Source organism: Carassius gibelio, chromosome B2, assembly GCF_023724105.1.
Source record: "Carassius gibelio isolate Cgi1373 ecotype wild population from Czech Republic chromosome B2, carGib1.2-hapl.c, whole genome shotgun sequence".
NCBI classification, from domain to species: domain Eukaryota; kingdom Metazoa; phylum Chordata; class Actinopteri; order Cypriniformes; family Cyprinidae; genus Carassius; species Carassius gibelio.
In genome coordinates, this window is record NC_068397.1 from 16,125,683 (window position 1) to 16,141,141 (window position 15,459).

The 15,459-nt window shown below is 37.9% G+C and overlaps 2 protein-coding genes across 4 annotated transcripts in view; both read left to right on the top strand.

Moving 5' to 3' along the window:
• The window catches only part of mast3a (microtubule associated serine/threonine kinase 3a), a 30,723-nt gene extending 19,005 nt beyond the window's left edge, over positions 1-11,718 (top strand). For 2 of the 3 annotated variants that reach the window (XM_052548084.1, XM_052548082.1), the window contains 16 exons: positions 817-902; positions 1,270-1,478; positions 1,613-1,751; positions 1,843-1,975; positions 2,604-2,769; positions 3,042-3,143; positions 3,384-3,506; positions 3,596-3,699; positions 3,796-3,971; positions 5,975-6,099; positions 6,215-6,412; positions 6,691-6,917; positions 7,382-7,504; positions 7,593-7,729; positions 7,818-7,996; positions 9,117-11,718. In XM_052548084.1, coding sequence (XP_052404044.1) covers positions 817-902; positions 1,270-1,478; positions 1,613-1,751; positions 1,843-1,975; positions 2,604-2,769; positions 3,042-3,143; positions 3,384-3,506; positions 3,596-3,699; positions 3,796-3,971; positions 5,975-6,099; positions 6,215-6,412; positions 6,691-6,917; positions 7,382-7,504; positions 7,593-7,729; positions 7,818-7,996; positions 9,117-9,853 — 2,964 coding nt within the window. In that variant the 3' untranslated portion in view covers positions 9,854-11,718. The remainder of the gene's footprint in view (positions 1-816; positions 903-1,269; positions 1,479-1,612; positions 1,752-1,842; positions 1,976-2,603; positions 2,770-3,041; positions 3,144-3,383; positions 3,507-3,595; positions 3,700-3,795; positions 3,972-5,974; positions 6,100-6,214; positions 6,413-6,690; positions 6,918-7,381; positions 7,505-7,592; positions 7,730-7,817; positions 7,997-9,116) is intronic. The other variant, XM_052548083.1, reaches the window with a different exon arrangement.
• An 855-nt stretch (positions 11,719-12,573) lies between these two features.
• Positions 12,574-15,459, top strand: part of pik3r2 (phosphoinositide-3-kinase, regulatory subunit 2 (beta)) — a 30,648-nt gene continuing 27,762 nt past the window's right edge. Inside the window, exon 1 of the mRNA XM_052548085.1 lies at positions 12,574-12,853. The gene's annotated coding sequence lies outside the window, so the exon portion shown is untranslated. The remainder of the gene's footprint in view (positions 12,854-15,459) is intronic.

The window sequence follows — 15,459 nt, forward strand, 5'->3', positions numbered from 1 at the left end:
AAGAGCAAACTATTTCAGAAGTCTGTGTTTCAAAAGTATAATTGCATAGCTGTAAAATGAAATAGCAAATATGCATTGCAGTAATATTTTTGCAAATTCAACCAATATGCATGTAGTAAAAGCTTAACTTTTTATTTAAAATTAACTTTTAACTTTCTATCATTTTACTTACTTTGCTCAAGTCTGTCATTCTCAGAACAGCAGTACATTGTAATTGAGACTGGATGGATCACATTAAAAGCAGTTGTAAAATCTGAATGTGCTACCATTGGGTCAAAAGATGTTTTTGAAAGATCTTCAAGGCTGCATCTATTTAATTAAAAATGCAGTAAAAATAGCAATATTTTTAAATAGTTTTTACAATAATTTTTTCTTTTTCTATTTTACTCTATTATTCCATTACTAAAGTCTTCATTGTCTCATGGTGCTTTATAGGTCATTCTGATATGCTGATTTGTTGCTCAAGAAACATTTCTTATATTGAAAACCTTTTTGGTGCTTAATATTTTGATGGAAATTGTGATGCATTTTTTATTCAACAGAACAGTATTCAACAGAAATCATTAGTAACATGTCCTTTTTTTAGGCAAGGTTGTATTAAAATGGAAAAATACAAATCTCACTGACCTTAAACATTTGAATTGTAGTGTACATGCATTTATATGTCAAGTTGACCTAACTGTTGGGGAGAAAAAAAAACGTTTATGATCTTGAGCAGTTCATGATCTTTTTAGCTTGTGACTTCTGAATTTCTGTCAAATAGATGTTGTATTGTTCTGTTCTTGAGGGTTTTCGGTGTCATATTTTGTGTCCTAGAATCGGCCTGGAACCACAACGCCTCGAAGAAAACCTCTGGAAAGAGACTTTGAGACTATAAAGCTCATCAGTAATGGGGCTTATGGGTGAGCTTACAGTTACTACTTTTTTCTTTATAGAAGGAATAAACTGTTTTAGGATCACATGAATTTAGATCTCCAGTTGATGAAAGGCTGGAATACACTATACAACTTTTGTCTAGAGTTTTTTTTCTCAGTTTGAATTTGGGAGAGGTCTACTCTAGTTGTGGAAAGTCAGATCAAGTCTCCAAATTTTGGACAGTCAGAGATGACATTTAATAAAAATGACATGGGCTATGATTCTTTCTCTCACCATTTACAAAGGCAACAAGTGTCTGATTTTAAAACTGTTGAGATTTGAAACGCTTTGTTGTGTATTCCAGCCTTAAAGATCTTAATCCTCTTTGATCCTGATTCGAGTGTTGACTTGCAGGGCTGTGTACCTGGTAAGGCATCGTGGGACACGGCAGCGATTTGCCATGAAAAAGATCAACCGGCAGAACTTGATCCTGAGGAACCAGATCCAGCAGGTGTTTGTGGAGCGAGACATCCTGACGTTTGCAGAGAACCCTTTTGTGGTCAGCATGTTCTGCTCCTTTGAGACACGACGGCACCTCTGCATGGTCATGGAGTATGTGGAGGGTGAGTCAGAAGAGTGATGTGTTGTTGCAAATATGTTCCTTGATCGAATCATATGACACACACATGCGTCATTCCTCGTGTATACAGTCGTGAGTCCGCAGCTGTAATGTTTTAATATGAAATTGTCTTTGCAGGTGGAGATTGTGCTAATTTGCTGAAGAATATGGGTCCCTTGCCGGTGGACATGGCCAGAATGTACTTTGCAGAGACTGTTCTGGCACTAGAATATCTTCATAATTATGGTATCGTGCACAGGGATCTCAAACCTGACAAGTAAGAGCTGCTCGATGATGTAATCCTGCAGTTATGCATGACTCCACATCCTGCAAACATTGTATTCACTTTGTTTGTTTCCTGTCTTCAGCTTGCTCATTACATCAATGGGGCACATTAAACTGACTGACTTCGGTCTGTCTAAAATCGGTTTAATGAACATGACCACAAACCTGTATGAAGAACACATGGAGAAAGACACAAGAGAGTTCATTGATAAACAGGTCAGTCTGCCTGTACTTTCAGCACAAATACTCTACTAGTTTAAAGTGTTCACATTTAAAGGACTTGTTTTCTCTTAATTTATTCACATTATTTCTACCACATATTTATTTTATTTTTTTCGCCAACTTGTCCGAGTAGCATACATTTAGCTTTACTTCAAGGAAAAAAACTGTGATTTAAAATCAGATTTGAGAAGTAAATGAAATGGAAGGCTTTGAGCAAATAATGATTTCAGTTAGGTATATTATTTTATTTTTTCATTTTATTACTGCAAAGTTCCTGAAGAAAGGACAAAATGGCTACTCTTTCTTAGATTTCTTTCTTAAATTTCCTTAATAACGTGCATTTTTGTCATTATTCCGCAATATTGTAATATTGAACAAATAAGGAGTTAAATTAGTAATGATTTTTTTTTTCACATGGGCTGTACTATCGCTTCAGAAAAATTCTAACTTGTATTTTTTTTTACTTCTTTTACTGATAGGTACCATTAAAAATGACCACAGCTTGGTTGATCTAACATTTTGTTTAACTGAAGAAAGAAAACAGGGGTGGAAGAATATTAGGGTTAGTAAATCATGACAGCATTTTCCATTTTGGGCGAACTTTTTCTCTGTGGTTTTGTAGGTTTGTGGCACTCCAGAGTACATTGCACCAGAGGTGATCCTTAGGCAAGGTTATGGAAAACCTGTTGATTGGTGGGCCATGGGCATTATCCTGTATGAGTTCCTGGTGGGCTGTGTGCCTTTCTTTGGAGACACTCCAGAAGAGCTCTTTGGCCAGGTGGTCAGTGGTAAGAATCAAGGAATTTTAACCCCTAACCCTGAGAATTCAGTCATGATTGAAATTATTTCTGCTAAACAAGTGTAAAGATCCCCTTGCGCTAGATTGCAGAATGAATCTAAGCTGTATCTAAGCATCAGAATATCATGTACTTGGAAGTGGTCTCTTTTTTTGATATGGGCTCATATTTTGAAATGCTTTTAGTGCTTTACCAACAATGTAAAATTCTTCTTTATACTATTAATGTTGTGTGCATAATTCTGCATCCCTCTCACTTCATAGATGAAATTGAGTGGCCAGAGGGTGATGATGCATTGCCTCTTGAGTCTCAAGACCTCATCACAAAACTGCTGATACAGAGTCCCAAAGAACGCTTGGGAGCTGGTGGGTGTTTTGCCAGTTTAGTCCTAATGAATGCCCATTTATCAGATTTATTTTGTGATTATTGTTGAATATTCAGTGTGAATATTATGTATGTGATTATTCTAGTAATTATTGATATTTTGAATTAACTTTTAATTTTATATTTTGTATGGGTTCCATTTTAATGTTTAGGTTTTAGTAATTCTTTTTAATATATACATTGGATCACCAGCATTGGATCATGTGTGGTATGACCTACAGGAGGGGCAGCAGAGGTCAAATATCACATCTTCTTCCGAGGTCTGGACTGGAGTGGCTTGTTAAGACAGAAAGCAGAGTTCATTCCACAGCTTGAAACGGAAGAAGACACAAGCTACTTTGACAGTAGGTGGCTCCCTTGCTCTTTTATGACTTTTTCTGAATCATAAATATAATGTAGATACAACTGAACCTTCTGTGCATCTGCCTCCCAGCACGTACTGACCGTTACCATCACTCTGAGGAGGATGATGAGACCAACGATGATGAATCTTACCAGGAGATCAAGTTTTCTTCCTGCTCTCATCGTTTCAGCAAGGTGAAATAGCTGAATGTGCACGATGTCAGTCATTCAGGCTGAGGCTTTTAACACTGTAGGGAGCAGATCATGACTTGTTTTTGTCTTGTGAATCAGGTGTACAGTAGCACCGAGCAGCTGGCTTCTCCCTCTAACTTGAGCCTGTCCTCCTCTGAGCGGAGCTGCAGTGAGGAGAAGGAGGACCGGTGGGACGCTCATTCAATGCTCTCTCCAGTAGAAAACCCTAGACAGCTCCCAAGTTACGACAGGAAGCAGGATTCACACAGGGGCAGGTGAGCACTAGGCTATGAATAGAAGCGCAAACTAACACACTACATAATATTTCTAGAGTATATACCTGGATAAGCTTGCAAGGAATGCTGTAATGCTAAAGGCTGGAATACAGTACGTGACTTTTAAAACTGTTTTTTTATAAATTTTTTCCATCAATCTCTTTATTAAATTTTAACATGAAATAGGAACAAACAAAACTCCCCTTCACATATATAAAAAAAGGGAAAAATACAAAGAATAAGACACCAAGAATCAACAAAAATAAACAATGACGGGCAACATAATTATATAAAAAAAAAAATAACAATAAAAAAAAAACAAAAAAAAAAAAAACATTAATTAACTATTAGCTGTGAGTAACGGTCCAAAGGGCTTCTGCTCATTAATTTGCAGCAAAAATTCGGGACACTAAGTTTACTGAGGATTATCTGGAAAGGTCAACTTCCCAACATATTCAAAAAAGGGGTCCCACGTCTTAAATTTTTTTGCCTGGGAGTCCCATAAAAAAATTCTATTTTTTTCCAGTTTGGCGAAGTAAAGAACATCCCTAATCCAGTGAATATGCGATGGAGGTTTAGGAGACTTCCAATTCAAAAGTTTTACAATTTGTTCCAGGAACTTTTTTCCTCACAGATCTGTTGCTGTCTGCGTTTCCATCACCGTCTAAGGCACTGTAAATATTAGGCTAAATAGTTTGGTGACGTAGGTCTGCCTGTGTTTCTCAATACCAAGTACATAAAAAATGTTAGACTTCTGCGAACAGCAGCGTACATGAAAACATCGGTCATGTCGACTTGGCTACTGCAATTTTCCTCACTGTATTTAGACAAAATATGTTATCAGACTCCACTGCCTCTTTTTGTTTTAATTTAAACATATTAATAGCCACAGAAATGTAGTTCAGGAAGTGTACATGCATTATTTATAGCAAACAGCATTGCCTTTTTTATTTTAACATATTTATAGAATAAAGACCAAAAATTACCTGTTGCAAATCAGTTGCAATGGCTACATTTCTAGGACTAGCTGAGGTGAGGCTTCTGTTGTCGGGATACATGAGCACTGAACGCCCAGTGATCGTGTGGGCTTCATGTCTCCGAAATCAGTGATGTACGTTTTCAAATAGGCGCTGTCTTTATAAACAAAACTGCAGATTCTCGCCTGAAATACTTTTAAAACTACATTTTATGACACCGTAAAACTAAAATTGTTTAAAAATGATGTGAATAAATGGTGGTTGAAATACATTGCTGCATGTACTCAACCAATCAGCATGTTCAGTGCCCAAGTCCCACCCCAAAAAGTTCCAGACCTTTAAACCTTTATTACCACGTGAACAGGGACTCTCTGAGGGGCAGGTTTTTGCCTGGAACTTTATTTAGATTCTGGTTCCCGCAGTGAAAATGCATCGAGTACCGGCCCAAAGTCCAAAAGTGTATGTGAATAATTCTAAAATAACACCGGTCACACTTTATATTAGGTGGCTTTAACTACATTGTACTTACATAAAAAAAAAAATAAGTACAGTTGTGTAGTTATTGTGTTAATAGTGTTTTGCAAAACACTTTTGCTGCTATTTAGGTGGGATACGGGTGAGGTTAGGCACCGGTTTAAGGGTGGGTGTAAGGAATGGGTCAACAGTGTAATTACAGATAGGTGTTTTAAAAAAATATATATGTACTTGTACATCTAAAAATATGTGTACACAATAAGTACACTGTACCAAATGATAATTAAGTACATAGTAGTTGATGCCACCTTATATAAAGTGGGACCATAACACTAGTGACAGTCACGTGGTATACCACTTTTAAAAAAAATGATATAGTGCTGTTTTTTTTTTTTTTTTACCAAGTAATACAAATGTGTCCAAAGGGTTATATTCAGTCAGTCATAATTTTTTTATGATTCTAAGTATTTTTTTTATTTATTTTTCTCATTTCTTCAAAGTGTTGCTTATTTGCCTGAAGTCAAAATTTGTTGTATATCTTTTTTCAATCAGTCCAAGTCCGAGGCCGAGAGCATCATCCAGTTCCTCTCAGCCTGAGAGGGGCACTAGTCCTCTGATTCTGAACAGCACTCAGAGCCTTGATGCTATGCCGCACTTTGCTTTTCCTGAGGATGAGGGTAACAGTTTTATGCATATTTTAATCTAATATTTGATCAAATTAAAGGGTGACTTGGTCAGTCTGTAAATGCTCATTCTCAGTTTGAGTTGTCTTATGTATTTGTTTTTTCTCAGAAGGTCTTGTCTCAAACCTCCAGCGAATTCGTCTGCGCAGTAACTCCACTGGAACAAGACCTGCTAATCGCAGGGACCACAAGGGTCCACGTCGCCTCGGACTCCAGCAGGAGACCCCAGAGAAGCTACGCTCACCATTTATATGCAAAGTCCCTAAGTCTGCGTCCGTGTCTGGCCTTTCCCTCATCGTCACAGCAGGTAAAGTTAGCTCAGATGTGTTCATGCAGACGTTGTACCATCATGTGATACCATCACACTGAAGGCAACTGAAATTCATGTGACTACCACAATAAACAAGTGAAGCAGGTGGTTTCAAGAGAACAATGAACAGTTGAGAGGAACAGAGAGCTTATTGACGTAGATGAAAGCGAAACATGACTTGACAAACTTTGTGTTAGATATTTAATACCAATGTTTGGATATTGCAGCTGTTATGAGGCATTTATCTTGTATATGATCATGTATTATATCTGTAGATGACATCCCTGGTGGGCTCCAGACAAGCCCCATGTCTTCACACTCTCTCTCATCCAACCCTTCATCTCGGGATTCTTCCCCCAACCGAGACCTCTCTCTCGGCGCAAGCAGTGTTCGTCCTCCTGTGGTCATCCACAGCTCTGGGAGGAAGTACGGCTTTGCGCTCCGTGCCATTCGGGTCTACATGGGCGACACTGATGTCTACACGGTGCACCACATGGTCTGGGTAGGTATTATCGATGCAAAGTGAATCACATGGTTAACTAGTGATGCATCAAAAATATTTTTCAGTTTTGGCCAAAATCGTTGACTGAAACTCATTTCCTCATTTCAAGCAGCATGTGAACTGAACATCTCTTCTTTTTCCTTACTAGTTATAGCATGAAATAAACAAAAATGAACATTAGAATGTATACTAAAAGAAACAGTACGACTTAGTGAAATGTTTCATGTAATTGCTCAATCAGTGTTTTGACTGTAAAAAGATACAGTATAAACAATGTCACAAATCATCACTTACCCAAGGAAAGCCATAAATGTTTTTGGCTAAATGAAAAATTTAATTTCAGTTTCAATACATAATTTCATTATGGTTTACCACTATGGTTAACCAAACTCCGAACCCAGTGTACTAACATTTTATTGGTTTGACCCATTTAAATGCTCTTTTATGTGTCGGCGTTGATCTAGAGCGTTGAAGACGGGAGTCCTGCTCACGAGGCCGGGCTGAGGGCTGGTGACCTCATCACTCACGTGAATGGAGAGTGTATCCAGGGTCTGGTGCACACCGATGTGGTGGAGCTTCTTCTAAAGGTGAGATTCTCAAATATATCCAGAGTTCATGTGCTTTTTTATTAAGGACTTGTATAGATGCTTGATTTCTTGATTTTTCCAATTGCAGAGTGGCAGTAAAGTGACCCTGCAGACCACTCCTCTTGAGAATACGTCCATTAAAATCGGGCCTGCGAGAAAGACCAGCTCAAAGGGGAAGATGGCACGACGCAGTAAAAAGAGCAAAAGGAAAGAGGGTCAAGACAGGTTGGAAAGATGTAGTGTCTTCTGGAATATCTTAAACTAGTTAAAAATCATTGAAACCCAAAATCTAATTTAAGCCTGATTTCTCAAGCAAACGGCGAAACCTGTTAAAGAAGCTGCCAAAACACAACCCGGGGATTCAGAACAGTCGCAGTTTCTCAGCGGGGTTTCAGCACTCACCTAACGACAGCTTGTCTGACTCTCCAACGCCGAGCTTGTCTCCGGGGCCCAACACCCCGTGCAGAAGCCCAGCTCCAGACCTGTCATGTGGTATGACTTAGACTCTCTCTCACTGTCAGATCCAGAATTAAATAGAATAGAATATAAAGAATCACCCCTTCAAGGAATCAAATTCTTGAATAGAAAATAATTATTGAATGGTAGTTTTATTTCTCAACAAAACAATGTTCCATAGCTTATTAAAATTTGAAAGACTTATTTTCACTGAATGATATCGTATGAGGATCCCTGCAGACGTTCATGATTGTGTGTGAACATCAATAAGTGTCTTTAAAACATATAATTTGACCTTTATTATGACAAGGCATGGTTTGTTATGTATTTATGAATTAATAACTATTAATTCATGACATTAACAATAGAAAAACAAATTTAACAATCCTAAACTTTGGAACAGTAGTGAATATATAAAACGTACCGTATATAATTTGTAAACACTGTGGAGGAGCATTAGAGCACTGAACCATAAATAGTTTTTTTATCAAATGTATTTAAATGTTTATTTTATTTTTGTTAAAGGTTTAGTTCACCCAAAGATTCTGTCATTAATTACTAAACCTCTCTGATCCTCCGTACACAGTAGTTCAACTGTAATTTTATGAAGCTACAAGAATACTTTTTGTGCGCAAAGAAAACAGTAATATAATTTATTCAACAATTCTTCTCCCCGAGTTACCGTCTTCCGCCATTTTGGAGAGTACCCCTGAACATAATCAACGTAATCTGCGTTGTTTACATTCAGTAGACAGCGCGCGCAAGCTAAACGTAAACAACACTGATAACATTCTGGGGTACTCTCCAAAATGGCAAAAGATAGTTACTGAATTATTGAATAAATTATATTCTTATTGTTTTCTTTGCACACAAAAAGTATTCTTGTAGCTGAACAACCGAAGTCACATGGACTATTTTACCGATGTCCTTGCTACGTTTCTGGACCTGGCAACATTTCAGTTGCATTGCTGTCTACAGAAGGCCATAGAGCTCTCAGATTTGATCAAAAATATCTTAATTTGTGTTCTGAAGATGAACGAAGGTCTAACAGGTTTGGAACGACATGAGGGAGAGTAATGGCAGAATTTTATTTTTGGGCGAACTCCCCCTTTAAGTAGTATGTCATTGATTAGCACTGTTTGTACTCTCTCCACAGATTCAAACTCTCCACAGAGTTCTTCACCCTGCTCAAGTTCTCCAAATTCACCCATCCCTCAAAGTCGACCAAGTTCCCTTCACGTTTTGGGATCCAAGATTGGCCTCCGCTATGGCAAAGCAGGCCGCTGCAAGTCCACCAACAGTATTCCCCCGTCTCCCCTCGCCTGCAATCCTTCCTCACAGCCTCTGTCTCCACAGTGTTCTCCATCTTCCCTCGCCGGAGTTCCTAAAAGCCTCCACTCCTTTCATAATAAGATGATGTCCCCGCCGACCATCGTGAGACAGACGGTGTGTCCCCGCAGTGCAGAATCACCCCGTTCGCCGTTGCTGAACAGGGTTCATTCATCTGAGAGGCCCTCCAGCGCACAACATGGAGACAAAAAGGGCTTCTCCACGCGAAGACACACTGTGGAAGTTCCCCAGAGAGAAGCTGAGGGACTCGAGTCACAAACTTGTGACATTGCCTCAGGTTTTGTGTGTGTCGGTGACCATGCTAGACAAGGGTTGTACGTGGCTGGCCAACGAGCAAGGGACTCCAGCGGTGTGGTTATGAGGAAGCTAAACTTGTCTGAGAGACGAGATTCATTTAAGAAACAGGAAGCTGTTCAGGAGGTCAGCTTTGATGAGTCTGATGACAAGGAAGTCACAACATCTACACCACTGCCATCTCATCCACGTTTCAAAGCGCCATGGATCAGCACGGATCAACACAACACAGGCGGAGGGAAGCTCTGAGGAAAACCGACAAGCTTGGATCCCAGCTAAAAGAGAATAAACCAGAGGATGGCTGTTAGCCTTAGATAAGTCCAAAAAACTGTGCGACTCCGATGTACGGGTGCTTCCATTATCATTAAAATCATAATCAGAGAAAAGACAGGACTAGGAAGTATTTGTTTAGTGTCATTTTCATAAGTTAGAAGTCATTCACCTGCCAAACTGTCTTTTAGATTGATAGTTTTCTATAAAGGAAAATTCTGTCATCATTTTTTCAACCTCATATTGTTGTAAACATACTTTCATGTGTAGAACATAAAAATGCCTGTGTTGTTTTGGACCCCATTGACTTTCGTTGTATGGACAAAAGCCATCTTAAAGGGACAGTTCACCTCAAAATGTTTTCATTTACTCATGCGTTCCATACCTATATGAGTTTTTCTTATGTTGGACATAAAAGAAGATATTTTGAAGAATCCTGGTAATCAAACAGTTGATGGTCTCCATAGTCTTCCATAGTATTGCTTTCCATACAGAGGAATCAAAGGAAACCAACATCTGTTTGGTTCTTCAAAATATTTCAAAATATCTTCTTGTGTGTTCAACATAAGAAATTAACTCCTACAGGTGGGGAACAATATAGGGACAAGAAATGAAGTTTTTGGGTGAACTATTCTTTTAAAATATTGCTGGCATTTGTGTTCCACCAAAGAGAGTGTTACTGGTTTGGAATGGCGTCAGTAAATGAGGACAGAATTAAAATTTTTGGGTAGATTTATACCTTTAAGAATTTGTTTTACCAGGTGGTACAATGAACTTTTGTAGATTTTGAAGATTTTATTTATTACTTTTGTGTAATACAAGACGGGAATAGAAAGGTCATACAGTAGGATCGCTTTCTTTGCACATATGTGGTCCTGCTGAGGTTCAATTACTGTTGTTTTTCATTCTCATATATCTTAAATATCTGTAATATCATAAAATGTCATGTAATGTCTGAGGGGTCAACAAAACGTAGTTATAAGTTGACTAATATTATTTTTGCCATTTTGCAAATTTGGATTCAGTTTTGTGTTCATTCAGTCACACTCAATATTTTTCCAGCACCTAAACAATGACTTGTATGAAAAAAAAGCCATTTTGCCAGTGTTGGCATTTGTAGAGTTTCATGTTTACCTGAGCGTAGTTGTTCTCATTACTTAGAAAGAACAAAATAGATTATGAATACTAATTTGGTGACAACTTTTTATTCATAATGTTTTGGTTTCGATATGTATTCTAGCAGTGTTGTACAACTGAAATCATTTGACATATGTAATCTTTAACAAATGGTGGCTCTCTGTCTTTCAGTGTGTTGTAGTATGACTTATGGAAATGTCTGTTCTCTTGAATTCACACAACAGCTGTATGGCATGTTTTTGTGAGTACCCTAAATTAATGCTGCAGTTTAAATCTGCACTATAGCCTTCTGAAGTGTTGACATCTGCTTGTTTGGTTACAAAGAAATGATTCAGTTACGAGTAACATGAGCTTTCTATGTAATGGTTTGCTAAAACTGGATTGCTTCCTCATTCACTAATCAAAATTAAAGAGACAGAAGACGAAGTTTAGATACTTGCACTCCCAGTCTGACTTGTATTTCTCTTCTTCTGTACTTCAGATTTGTGTGGCACTATTTCCTTGAGTTCACATACTACCTTCATTTACTTTTGTATGGTACTGTAGTGTTTTGTTTAAAGTTGAATTTGTACAATTGATCCAGTTCTTTCCACAGCCATGGACTCAAAAAGATCCTAGACTCTAAACTAAATCCACTCACGCTCAATGTATTTGTAAAATTTGGATTTAACCATGATTAAATGTGTACATAATTGCTGATAAACATATTTCAGTTGTTTCAGTGCTTTGATCATGAATGTTTTTCATACTTAGACTCTGGTATATTAACTACCTCCAGAAATTATTACACTACCATTAGAATTAAAACTTTGGGGTCTATGATTTTTTTATAAATCATATTAAGTTTATACCATTTATTTGTGATCAAAAATAGGTTAAAAACTGTAATATTGTGAAATATTATTTAAATTTAAAATAGCTATATTTTATTAAAATATAATTTATTCCTGTAATTACAAAGCTATATTTTCAGCCTCATTACACCAGTGTCACATGATCCTTCAGAAATTATTGTAATATACTAAATTAAATTCTCAAGAAATATTTCGTATTATCAATGTTTAAAACAGTTGTGCTGTGCAATATTTTTGTGGACTTTTTTCAAGATTCTTTGATGAATAGAAAGTTCAAAAGAATGGTATTCTCTGAAATATAATTTTATTGTAAGAATACAAAAGTCTGTCACTTTTAATCAGTTTAATTCATCAAGGAATAAAACCATTGATTTATTTAAAATAACATATCTGGCCCCAAACTTTTACATTTTATATATTTTATATAGAGAGTTACATACTGTATATCACATATATTTTAATTACATTGGTTTGCTGAATAAAATAATACTTTTTGAAATGGCTAAGTTACTTAAATGTCCCAGTACTCTGATAAATGATAAAATAAGCCTAATAGGCAATTGAAAGAATTGCGTAATTTGAGATGGTTCTTTATTTTTTTTATTGTATCACTTGTAGGTCTACATTTTTTTCTGAACGGGTTTTATACCATACCTCGCCTAACAACAGCGGGATGGCGCAAGAGCGAGGGCAGGGGTGATGAACGTTTCGTGCGTTATCCGAGATTTACTCTTTCGGACGTTTTCGGCTCATTCCGCTATTCTCCGTCCCGCTTTCTCTAGTTCTCACGCAGTCCTGTCCTGCTCCGCTGGAAAATGGCAGTTCGGCCAGTTGAAAAGATTCGTGCGGAATGAAAAGGAAAAAGAAATCAATCTTGTACTCTACTGAGGGAGTAGATGGGAGTTAAAAATCTGAGTCCGGCCGAAAGTTAGGATCGCACATTTATTCGAAAGAAAACCGTCAACGCTTTTGCAACGACTTGCCACGGGTAAGTTTTCCCAAGTTTTGCACATTGCGTTACTGTACTCTACTAAACAGGATGGCTAGCTAGCAGCCTCCAAATGTGGGAAAATGGTGGAAAAGACGCGAAGTGTGCTGCTACGACATATTTGGACTTGTTTGCTTCTAACGATAAGCCAACGGTTTATTTCTTTGCAAATTTTCGAAGGAGCCGTTTGCTAAAATCGCGGGTAACGTTATAGTAAGCGACAGAAATGTGCAGACCGATAACATTAAGCGTTTGGTCTGCATGATGCAGATGCATATTGCCTGGTCAAGGCTGCAGATACACAGTTAACAGCCTGCAAGAACTTCAGCGCGTGACAATGACTCGATCACGTACTTAAGTGTTTATTTATGCCACAAGCTCAACTTTTTAAATCCGATTTAGACCCTTCTGAATTTGAAATGACCATTTGCCAGTGCTTATATTCGACGACTTATACAGCAGTTAGTTCTAGATTGGTTTAGCTGTGGTTATAATGTTGATTAATTTAGTATAACAGCACAAGTGTTTATTCACTGTTTGTTTCAGAGCGAGTTTTCTCTTAGGATTTTTCCTGGAGTGGGGAATGTAAAACACGGAGTGGATCCGGAGCCGGAGGGTAAATCTCTGTCGCTCCGTTCCACTGTCTTTAATCCGGTCGAATGCGTTTTCGATTTACGTTAACGTTACCTCTGGAAGTGGTTGAAAGTGGACCAGCTCAAAACGTTTCACACCCAGTTTACACCTGTGTTTAGCGTTGTCCTTTTATGATCCTATCGACCAAACACATCTTAATACCAAGTGTAAACAGGGCCTTATTAGTCTGTGCGTCAATTCTTTAAGATTGCTTTAGCTAAGTGAAGTAATATACTAACTGATATATTTCTGTTCAAAATCAGCATAAAATGAAAATTAACCCTAGCTATTTTTTGATTACAAGTTATAGATATTAAGCAGCAGCCTTATCTACCTTAGTACGGAAAAATGTAGTCATCTGAAAAGGAATATGCCCAATCTGCAATTTCGAGGGGAAATATTTTGCATTTGATTCAAGTTTGTAAAATCTTAAACATGCGAATTACCGCTAATAAAGCTGATTAGGTTAGAAGTAATACATTGCCACAGAAGCCCCTTTCACACTGCCATTCCGGCAAATACACGGGTAAAGTGTTCTGGCAGTTGTTCCCAGGTCGCTAGATTTTGCACTTTCACACTGCCAGTGATTACCCGGGATATGTGCGTGCTTTCCCACACAACCCGTAAAGGTCCCGTAACGACACCTGACATCAGGGCATGACGCGTAATGTACAAGTCGAAAACATTAGGCACGTTATACTTTCACTCAAGCAAGCAAACGCTCTCAGCATCAGTGCGGAAAGTGAGGAACTAACTGATCTCTACTTCATTACAGTTTGCGCACATTTTTTTGTCGCGAACGTTGATCTTCCTTCAAAACAGCCTGTAAAAGAGTCGTGTGATAACGCGCGTCATCACTTCGACACGGCATTAGATCTGGCTTTTGTTCACACATCGCATGTTACTAGGTCCCAGACCCGGGTTCAATGCCAGAATCAATCCCGGGACGTGTTTGCTTTCACAGAGAAGGCGACCCGGCAATGTTCCGGCAATATGCCGGGTCCGACGTGCAGTGTGAAAGGGGCTTTATTGATAACGGACAATGGACCTTCTTTACCTGCGACATTTTGCCTAATGTTTGTGACCGCACCTTAAATTATTTATCCATAATTTTTTTTTTTTTTTTTTTATCACAATCCAATCAATTGATAGAACAAGTCCTCTTCTTTTTCAATATTTTGTTACACTCAGATGTATCTCACAATATGAAAGATCTGTTGCTATTTTTGTTTCATCTTGACTTTCGATTACACTCCTAAATATTTTGTAAAATAACATTGTAAAAAAAACTTTGCACTGTTCAGTGCAAATCAAAATTATAGGTTCAAACAACTTGTCAATGTAACAATAGTTAAGAGATGTAAGATAGCAATAATTTTTCTCTCATCTGCCAAGTGAGTAGTCCCGCCCCCAGTTACGCCATTGGTTGAGCCAGTGTTGATGTGTTGGGCTTGTCAGGATGCTTAAACAAACAGAGCAATGTTTTCAAAGCACTACAGTGTTTACATTTTTTTTTTCTTGAGAATGAACTGCAATGGCTTACTTATTGTTGGCCTCACATTAACTTGAGAAAGTATTTTAAAATAAAAAGACCCACTTAAAGTTTAATTAGCAACATTGTCCTTATCTGAACCATGTTCTGTATGCCGTTCCTTCAGTCCTGCACACTCTAGGCTTTAAAAGGACATATTGTTTGGAGAACACTGTCTGTCAGCAGACTCATGGGCATTAGTCAAGGTACTTCAGCCAATTAAATGAGAGAGGAAAAAATAATGCATAAGCTTTCCGTATTTAGACAGTCATCAATTTCTTTCTCAACAAATGCTGTGACTGTCCTAATTTCTTAAAACTAAGACAGGTCTCGTGGATGAATTAAAACCCCTACCTCGGTAGCCTGAGGCTGAAGACATGCTCAATATGACCGAGAATCCTGATCAGGTTTTATCAGTAGAAGCCCAAGCAGAATCCAGTCC